General features: G+C 28.8%; 2 protein-coding genes across 5 annotated transcripts; both read right to left on the bottom strand.

Annotated features, from left to right (window-relative positions):
• Positions 1-301: 301 nt before the first annotated feature.
• LOC128873191 (putative inactive tyrosine-protein kinase Wsck) lies at positions 302-3,845 on the bottom strand. The gene is made up of 4 exons (XM_054116567.1): positions 3,350-3,845; positions 3,107-3,261; positions 1,209-2,947; positions 302-1,125 (listed from the first exon to the last, which is right to left on the bottom strand). Exons 1-4 carry the CDS (start codon positions 3,514-3,516, stop codon positions 1,057-1,059), a joined length of 2,130 nt encoding a protein of 709 aa, XP_053972542.1. The 5' UTR covers positions 3,517-3,845; the 3' UTR covers positions 302-1,056.
• Positions 3,846-4,839: 994 nt separating this feature from the next.
• Positions 4,840-10,180, bottom strand: LOC128873742 (serine/threonine-protein kinase VRK1-like). Of its 4 annotated transcripts, none has more exons than XM_054117537.1 (11): positions 9,730-10,180; positions 9,328-9,362; positions 8,598-8,768; positions 8,351-8,476; positions 8,086-8,282; positions 7,760-8,003; positions 7,446-7,646; positions 7,055-7,278; positions 6,680-6,948; positions 6,468-6,601; positions 4,840-6,372 (listed from the first exon to the last, which is right to left on the bottom strand). In XM_054117537.1, the coding sequence occupies exons 3-11, from the start codon at positions 8,761-8,763 to the stop codon at positions 6,305-6,307; spliced, it is 1,629 nt and encodes a 542-aa protein (XP_053973512.1). In that variant the 5' UTR covers positions 8,764-8,768; positions 9,328-9,362; positions 9,730-10,180; the 3' UTR covers positions 4,840-6,304. The 4 variants fall into 4 exon arrangements, with proteins under 4 accessions (XP_053973512.1, XP_053973511.1, XP_053973510.1 ...); XM_054117536.1 differs by having other exon boundaries at positions 9,328-9,401; positions 9,730-10,178; XM_054117535.1 differs by having other exon boundaries at positions 9,328-9,683; positions 9,761-10,175.
• Positions 10,181-10,600: the final 420 nt, after the last annotated feature.

The raw sequence follows: 10,600 nt of genomic DNA, 5'->3' as shown, positions 1-10,600 counted from the left end.
CTAACCAAACCTGGAAAAATACTATTTATATTACATAGATACTTATTCGTTTTATTCTCAGATTTAAATTATTATAACTACAATAAAATTTTAATTTGTTGTACGAAATTTCTAACATAATAATATTTTTAAAGAAAAAGTAGAAGAACAGTTCTTTTATCTAAGTAATATAAATTTCAAAGTTTAATCTTATTTGAAAAAGTACTTTAAACAATTGTTTTATAAACCAGCTGTAGAATAATTTAACTTGTAGTTGTTTATAGGAAGAGGGATAAAACAGATGCAAAATAAAACCAATTGCTTTATTATATGTAAAAATATTTTTATTCAATGGGTTTTATATTAAAAGATTATTCTTTGACACTAGATACAATGTTAGACATAAGTACAAAACGTAACATTAAAGTGTTTCATTATACGTATTTTAATATAATAACTCAAATTTATAATGAATACTGACAGGTGTAACGTTTGAGATCATTCTTTTCTCTTAAAAAAAATCATCAAAAACATACATTCAATTAGTACCACGTAAATAATTATATAAAATTTATCAATTATAAAGTACATACATCTGATCTTCAAAATTTCAAAAACATGCTATTAAGTACATATTTGAGAGTTCTTATTCAGTTACTGTTAATATAATTATTTAAAAATTTAAATATGTTTTTTTCTTTACTTTATGGAATACATAATAAATCCTTCATTATGATAGTATAATAATGTTTTCTAAGTAGAAAGTTATACTTCACAAATATTCTATATTTTTGCAATCTTATTCTAAAAATTGTGGACGGAAAGTGTTATTAGTTACATTTGTATAACATTTTGTCTTATAAAAAAAAATAAAAAAGTATAAAATAAAGATAAAAAACATCGCGAAAAAAAATATAAATTGTTATATAGAATATAGAAATGGTAACTGTATAAAGTATAATATATGTATAAGGATAGTGTTTCAGAATACTTCACGAGTGTACGATTACTATATACAACATATAATAATTATTGTCTAAATACAATAAAAATGTGAACACCTGTTTATTAATAATATTAATTTAATTCTAATTCTGAGGTGTACGGTTCTGTAATTGATGTAATTGGACAGATGCTTAAAGTATCCTAAAAGTATAAAATGTATTAAAGAGTATATAAACATAGTAACACTTTATATTACGAGTTATGAAAATAAATGAAGTATTTACCAATCTTGTAAGCTCTGCAAATGTTGGTCTTTCTCGACTTTCAACATGCCAGCAAGATAACATAACTTCGTAAAGCGGATCAGGAGTATCTAATAGTTGTGGTAATCTGATTCCTTGCTTGACTGCTTCTTCTACTTCGCTATCAAGCATAAAATTAGAGTATGGTGTACCACCCATACTGAGCATTTCCCATAAAAGTACACCAAACGCCCAAACAACTCCTGGCGAATGTTTTTTTTTGTTACCAAAACATTCAATAGAAGTCCATCGAATGTATTTTATATCTTCCACAGCATACTTGGCAATACCATGACCCATTAATTTAGGTGTCCAATCATTGCAAAGACCAACGCTACGCGCACACAAATAATCGTGTACAATTTTACAATTTTCAAGATGTTGCAAAGCAGATGCAATCATAGCCCCTATAGGTAGAATCTGATTGACTGGAAATGTATCCCCGGATCTTGCAGCTAGCAATCGATTTTTCAAAGTTTGAAGTGGCAATTCTAATACAACGTATAATGTATCATGCGTTTCACAAGTTCCTATTAGATCTGCAAGGTATTTCATAGGAGATGCTCTAATACAAACGTCCAATTCTCGTAACATATTCCTTTTGTCAGATGCTTTTAATGATTTATCAGCTATACTATGAACTGCTACAATACAAGATTTGCCATCTTTCTCAACTGTTCCTGTGTAGACAGTACCAAATCGTCCTCTACGTATTATCGTGTCATTAATGTTTAAAGCATTTTGTGGTATAGTCCATACCTTGTTCTTTAATTCTTGATAATGATTTACTCTTTCCGGAACGTCTTCTGGAATATATGCCATATTGTCGATTTCATATAGTGGTCCTTGCAATGTAAGTTCTTGTTGTTCTGGAAGTTTTCTCATACGAAATTTTTCATGGCGTTGTCGCAATGCAAAATATAATATTATTAAAGCTACAAGTAATGCTCCTAAAAGACCAATTGCAACACAAAGTACAATTGTTATTGCATCTATTTCAGTATTCTCTCTTTTACTATAAACTTTTAAGTTGTTGACCAAGTCTGAGTAAGCAAATTGCATCTCTCTCTGAAATCTCGAAATCACTGCCAATCCTATTTGCGGATTTATTTGAGTATTTAGAGGTGCATTGTAATAACGTCCAATCATTTTTCCATCTCCAACTGTAAACTTTTTATATTTATAAAATTCAGAAGATTCAAATTCTCCTGTGATATAATATGCTAAGCCTTCCTGTTTTGATTTTTCATAATTATAGTATGTTATATTAGGACCGGAAGGAGGTATTATACCAGACTGAACAACAAATACTTGATATGCGCTAACAGGTCCATATTCGCTATGTCCTTCTGACAATAAAACAGTTATGGTAGTAGCTGTTTGTTCTACTACTTTTGGCATCATTGGTTTATCAGGTGGAGCTATTAGTGTCCAACCTGAAATGTATCCAGGATCACTGTTTCCTTGAGTGTTAATTGCAATGACTGATACATTATATTTTGTGCCAGGTTGTAAGTTTCGCAAAATAATACTGTTTGTTTCTCCTCCTTGCACTTGACTTTCTACAGCTGGTAATGAATCAGAAGCATATGTTTCGAGGACTGCTGCTTTTAAAGTGTAAGATGTAATATTTCCATTAGATATGTTAGGTGGTTCCCATGTAATATGTAAACTATCGGGTCCATTGTGAATTATTTGTATTGTTCTTGGAGGACTAGGACCTAAAAGAAATATGTGGTCACTTTAAACTAATAAATATAAGATATGTATGAACCTAAGAGGATAAATGGAGATGCCAGAGCAAATATATTTTATGTTTCTATATAGGAATGTTCATTTTCTGAGGGTTATTCTTATATAAATATGTTTAATAAGTATACCTTTTTGCCCAGTTGAATAAATACTCATTGCTTCTTGGCTACCACAAAAATTATTTGGTTCAGCAGTGCAGGGAAGAGTACAAGAAGCAGATATACCTTTTCTACCATAATTACTACCACAAAAACATTGTTGACCATTCATTAATCCAGCAAACCTATGGATCATTTATAAAATATGCTAGGTGTCAATTTATTTAGTGTTAGTAGTAAGAAATACAGAAAAAGGTAGATGCTGTAACTTACATGTAATAACGAGAACGACACTGATTAATACATTCTGTTGGTGTGCCAGCATGATTTAATATTAAAGTTGGCAAATCGGGATCTAATACAGAACTCCGAAAACAACCCTCGTACTTTTGACTAAGTACATGGGTAGAGAAGTAAATAATTAGCGATAATGTTATCATTATAGATTATACTAATTTCGAATGTGTTTTCTATAATATAATTTTTAACGGCGTCATTAATTTAAAGTACAAAATACAGATCGAAACATTCTTTAAGAATAGTTTACATCTGAGTCAATGAACGAATGATGTCACTATACTGCACATGAAAGAACAAGGTTAATTGTATATCGTACTACATTGCTTTTTAAAATATGACAGTACTGTATTTCATTGTTTCTTGCCATTTTTACTTATTTTAGAAATTGTCATGAACTTTTATAATCCATTCAATAATATTCAAATGCACAACAGCAAATTTTAAGGGTGTGGTTACATTTAAATATATATTTACGTTGCTATGTTTAGCGTCACTAGTCGCTACTATTTAAATATGTATATATGAGTATGTAATGTACTATTCAGTACTATTATACATACTGCTTTCATTCATTTCAATTTTAACTAAAGGATTTGTAATGCATTAAATTAATTTAAAGATATGGAAAAATTACTAATGAAATTAAAATATGTTATTGTATATTTGAAATAGTAAAGCTAACTCCTTTGAAACATTTTTGTTTAAAAAATTGATGATTTAGTTTTTATTTGCATTTATTTTAGGTATCAAATAAATGTAACCAATTAATATAAAAAAAAAGTTCTGAACAATGACTATAATTTCAATTGAGTAAACTTTTAAAAATGACAGATTTTTTACTTTACACTATATTTATTTTTAATGAATTGTTTTATTAAAGGACTACAATAATCTTATATCATTATTCTTTGTATTCTTTACTACAAATTAATAATATATACTAATGTTATTGGTATTCAGTAAAAAAATCGAATTAATAATGTAGATAAAGTACCAAAAGGCATGTAAATAATTCATTTAAGCTTTTCATTATTATATTTGTCCAGATATACAATCATATACAAATTTACTATAATGTACTAACACAATTACATTCTGTATTAAGGTTATCGAGTAAATACACAGATTCTGTCATATTGTTACTGTTCACTTACATTTGCATTATTTATTTGACTATAATATAGTACAAAGTAACGAATAAACTGTTACGACCTTTTCTTAGTAATTTTGTTAACAATACTTTAGTGGTTTGAAATCTCGTTATGCAGTGCTGTTAATCAAAATTTAAGCATGTTTGTTCATCCTAAGGTAATGAAACGATTAAGCGCCAATATTGCAATACTGATTTCTGTGGCCAGTGTAAATAATATGATCGTGTGTTTATCTAAACAAAGATTTACTATTTTAGTTATTATACATTAATGAAACTTGGTAGAAATAGAAGAATATTATAAAAAAAAAAATTACAAATGCAAGTGTATTTATTCAATTACAATACATTTTTAAGTCTTTAACAACACTGCTTTTGTGGCACAGGTACATGTAACTTAAGAAAATACAAATACATTATCACAAACTTACTGCAAATAAATCGTCACTTTCATCTATACACATTCTGTGTTATATAAATATATACAATGATTGGCTGCATTTGATGTAACAATGTTTTGTAAATGTAAGATTCTGAATACAAAATAGATTAAATCATACTGAAATTAGATGAAATTACATTGCATGAGTAACTTCTTATGAATTGTAAGCATAAAAGATAGACTGTTGAATGTGTGTTTTTAAAATACAATCTCATACAAAATCTTGCCATGAATTAAAATATCATTTTTTTTTTATACTACACGTTCTTGTTAATATACTGTAAATATAATAACAAACGTAAGTTACTGCATTTCAATATTACACATATAATATATTTATATTAGCAATTAATAGCTCAATACTGATCAGTTAAGAGTAAAACGACAGCTTACGATTGCAAATTATTTTTACAGATATTTTATTTTTTTCAATCATATCATATTGAAATATACTACGAATTTATTTCTATTGCCGGCAATATTTATGTGTTCAAAAGTTAGAACATTTAATTCATTACAAACAAAACATTTGCAGAATTCATAGTAAAATATCAAATTTTACATTAACGAAAAATAGAAGTTCTGCCTGTATCATCATTAATTGAAATTATTTCACAATTTTAGTATACAATTATAACATATTATTTGATTCATAATCACGAGTGTTGTAACACAATTTTCATAATAAAACACATTGAAAATGTCTTAGATATTTTGAGAGCACTATATACATTATTTTAATACAGAAATAAAATACTAACATAACTTTTATAAACATTGAAAAGTTGTTTATATTTTTAAACGCCAGTTTCCAAGTTGCATTTAAACTCAAAACATTATTCAATGAATCTTTAATTTAATATTCAGATCGCCTGTTTACTATGATAATTAATTATGAGATACTTACATATTTTGCGTATGCGGAAGTAGTGATTTTTCATTACTGCGTTTATGAACAAGTCTTATTCCAATTATGTTGAAATTATATCTAAGAGGAAGCAGTGTAATTCCTATAACTAATATCTCAACTATTTGTAATTATTTGTTCGTTATAGAATTACTTTAGAAAATCTTATATTAATTATATAATTTGTTAAATAACAAATTATGATGATAAAGCAGTCTTACAAAAAGTGGTGCACTAAGCACTCGAGGCATTGCTAATGAATGAAATTTCGTCCTTGAAACAGGAACATCAAGAGTATATTCTTATAAAATCTAAATAAACTAATTGAGAATAATACTTAATTATACATCCATTATTTAGATAACTTGCTTATGACTTCATTACTCAAGGAATGAAGACTGGAACAATAGTCCAAAAAATCGATCCTGTTTATGACGATGGACCTTTTCTCCTTTTGTTACTGTGTATCTTCTTGTGGGATTTCTTATTCCCGAGTCCTAATATGAATACGATTTTATTATGTAAATGTAAAATTATTATTTATTCGTCAAATGAATATAATTTTACTTGATAGATATAAAATTTAACTCACGCTTTAATTGAGCCACTCGCGAACGTGTCAAACGCGGCGAAACTTTGGATAAAGAAATTGGTTGTATCGAAGTCTTTTTTCTCAATTGAACTATTTGTTCCATTGCTGGCGTCATCCATTTCGCTTTAGGATCACTATTTGCAAAAATATTGTTTCCGTTTTATTTAACATATAAAGTATTATAATTCTAATAATTAAATTAGAATATTTACTCTGTTGATCTTGAAAATGTTCTGTACCGAAATGTGCCTGATTGTCTTTCTTTCATCCTTTGTAATACACTCAACATTGCATACGTAGGTAAGGATGGAGGTGGTGGAGATGGTGGCGGGGTTAGTGGTGATGGTTGAGTGAGTGATGAAGGCAGAGTTTGTACAGTATTTTTTGCAAGTTTATCAGGATGTAATGCTAATACTGCCTCCCAACAAAACTCTTTTCGTTCAACTGGTTGTTTAGGTTGCGTGTTTCGTGTTATGCGTATCTATAAATAGTAATCTTTGTTATTATTTCTCTACAATAACACGAAATTTAATAATAATAAATACAAAAAGAACGCTAATAAATATTTCATATATATATATATATACCTCGCCATTAACAGGCCTACAAGGTTTTCTTTCTCTCAAATATGGTCGTTTGAAAGAGATAGGACAAGAAATATTTTCATTAGATTCTCCTACACGATACAAACATGTAGGAACGTCATTGTTTTGACTGGAACCAGATTGAAATAAACTACGTAGATAGGAATAGTTAGGTTTAGTTTCAAATCCTAATTCAGTAATATAAGTCATGTATTCCACAATGGCAGCTAGCAAAAAAGTATGTTCGTTAATACATTGTTTTAAAGAGCAACTGTTTACAAACTACAATACAATCAAGAAATTCAAATACATTATCGTATTTATATTTAAATTGAACAGAATTGTAGTTGAAAATATGTTTCATTTTTTTTAAAAGAAAAGTTTGATAACTCACCTGGTGGTTTCTTCTTATAAGGGAAACATTTTTCCATAAACAATGGTATATTTGAAAGTAAAATTTCTTTTTGTTTATGTACTTCTTCTGGATCTATTGTTGATGGCACACTATCATCCTCTTTTTCCCAGGGTAATTTACCACATAGCCATTGTAATACATTGTATCCTAAAGTTTCTAGATCTCCTCTTCTTGAATGTGCTAAAATAATATATATATATATATATATATTTCCAATGAAATAGAATGATTTTAATTGTCTTCTACTTAAGACTAAGACGTCATTCTAATAAAAAAATGTTTGCAAAACTTACTTCCATGGTGTGCATCTCTTGATGTAAATTCTAATGTTCCTTCATGTGCTCTTCTCTCATCATGCACAAATGGCTTATGTATACCCAATCCTGTACGAAAACGATAAGCCAACCCATAATCAACTAAATATGCTTGTGATTTTCTTGCCTTAATAACGTCTTTGCTCATAGATAACAAAATATTTGATCCCTTAATGTCAGCATGTGCATATCCTCGACTATGAATATATTCGAGAGCATCTAACTATATAAATAGAAAAATGGTGAAATTTATAAATTTTATAATAAATTAATTTCATTATAAATTGTATTAATTAATTAAATACCATTTGAATAGTTAGCCTATTAACAAGTTTCATTGGTAATTTTCTTCCATTTGATATAAACAATTTTCCAATATCTATACCAAATCTTGGAATTACTAAAAATCTATATCTTTGACCTTGATACATATGAGAGCCAGATCCTTCATAAGTTGGAACACCTATTCGTCTCTTTCCTTGTGATTTACACCAATTGTCAACTGTAATTTCAAATAAGAAGATATACACAAGATATAAATTATATAATACAAATAATTAAGTTACTTACTCATATCCTTACGAGCTGCTCTTATGTAAAAGTTCATTTCTACAAATAATGGACCATTATTATGAGGTTCAATTTTTATTACATATTTTGCATCTTCTCCAATTGGAGCATGAGTGTCATTTGACGCTATAATATAAAATATTCAATTAGTGAAGTTCATAAATATTCAATTAAAATATTAACACTTTACTAAAGATTTGTAAGAATTTATAGCTATTTTACAAATGAACCATTATAAAGATATTACCTAAATATATATCACCAAATCCACCATATCCTATTGTATGACCTAATTTCCATTTGTTTTGAGTAATATCTGTTAATATTTCTCCTGCTGGTAATTGATTGGGTAACTTACAACCTAAAGCTGCTACTCTTTTAACATGTATTTCTTCAGCTCGTTTTGGTGCCATTATCGCTATATAGTTATTTACATGAAATATAATACTCCATTAACTTGTACATAAAATTAAAATCTACATAATCATTATTTTACAGAGAATAAAGTAAATATTACATAGCATCTATAAAATTGTCTTATAAAATTGAGATACACTTGTAAAACAAGTTCTTCTAGATTTCTGGATATTCTATTATATTATTATTGAATTATATTGCATAACAGTGCTTTAAAAAGCAGAGATAATTTTGTGGTTATATGGTAAATGGAAACATGCTAAAATTAGGAAAAGGAATTCTATTATACATTAAAAAATTTCATAAATGATTCAAAAGTTTATAAACATTTACAAAAATGTCCATTCTGTTTCGTGTAGTAAAATTTCAGTATAATAAGTATATTTTGAACAATATAGTTTTACATTTTGTACATACAAGTTTATAACTTTCTTATTTTTCTAATGAATTGTTACTTTAATCTAACTCATGCACTACTACATATATAATAAAATATCTTTACTACAATGCATCAGTAGTAAAAAAATATATAAACATATAAATCATGATACTGTACTTACATGATATGTAACTTCAACAAATAATCTTTATTTTTCTAGTTAAAAGATAAATAAAATTCATCTCGTGCATTTTTCTTCAAAACATCGTAAACATTAAGTTTCGCGTGTTAACAATCGCTACTAATTACAGTAGTAAATGCATAATTTGAATTCTATTTGATAAGGTTATCTAATAAATATGAATTATGCAGACATAATTTGTAGAAATTGTTACGATCACTTTGTATATTTTCACAGAAATTCACATATAATTTATAACCACGCTTTCTAATACAGTTTGATTTTTTTTGTGAGCGAATTGTTCTAAAACATTTAATTTTCAGGATTCCATATCCCACTGTCAATCAAAATGTTAACTAGGAAGGAAAAGCACAAAATATTACTTTATTTTAAGTAGTGTACCTCAAAATACGAATAAAGAAACATCGCATACAGTCACATTAATTGCTTTGCACAACGGGATTTTCGATAATTTATAGTGTTTCTATTTTATATTTAAAAATTCAGCAGTCCCCCATGGAATTCACTTCACCCAGCTTAAAGAATGCACCACACTGCCATTTCATGAATTGAAGAGTTTAACGGAACACCGATCAACTGCAGAGGGCGTTCATACATTTTGAATATATTTATCTCTTTCAACGATTTGCTAGATGTGTATACCATACATATAATTATTTCCTATCGTTCCATGGAGCAATTTATTTTGTAAGTCACATCGAATATTAAATGCGGTGTTCAACGATGCTCGAATAAGCTCTTTCAAATGGACATATTTTCCAATGGAACCATACTGTAATCGGTGTTGGTGATATACAGGGTGTCCCAAAAATGTTGGAGGTCCTTGAAAAGGGTGGTTCAGGGGGTGATTTGAAACAACTTTTTTCTTAGCGAAATTGTTGTCCGAGGCTTCGTTGAGGAGATATTAACGGAAAACACTGACCAATCAGAGCGCGCGTATACTGTTGGAGCGGCCGCGATAGCGATGGCTATGCGCTAGGTAGCCGCTCTCGTACGCGACAAGTGACTCGACGTGCATCGAAGGATATTGACGCGGCCGCTCAGCGCGTAGCCTTCGCTACCGCGGCCGCTCCAATGGTATCCCCGCGCTCTGATTGGTCGGGTTTTTTTTATTAATATCTACTTAACGAAGCCCCATCCGACATTTTTGCAAAGGAAAAAGTTGTTTCAAATCACCTCCCGAACCACCCCTTTCAAAGACCTCCAACATTTTTGGGACACCCTGTATGTATAATGAAGTACAGAGATAGTC

This window comes from Hylaeus volcanicus, chromosome 3 (genome assembly GCF_026283585.1).
Source record: "Hylaeus volcanicus isolate JK05 chromosome 3, UHH_iyHylVolc1.0_haploid, whole genome shotgun sequence".
In the NCBI taxonomy this organism is placed as follows: domain Eukaryota; kingdom Metazoa; phylum Arthropoda; class Insecta; order Hymenoptera; family Colletidae; genus Hylaeus; species Hylaeus volcanicus.
The sequence above is the reverse complement of the archived record's forward strand: the minus strand, read 5'-3'. Positions and strand labels throughout refer to the sequence as shown.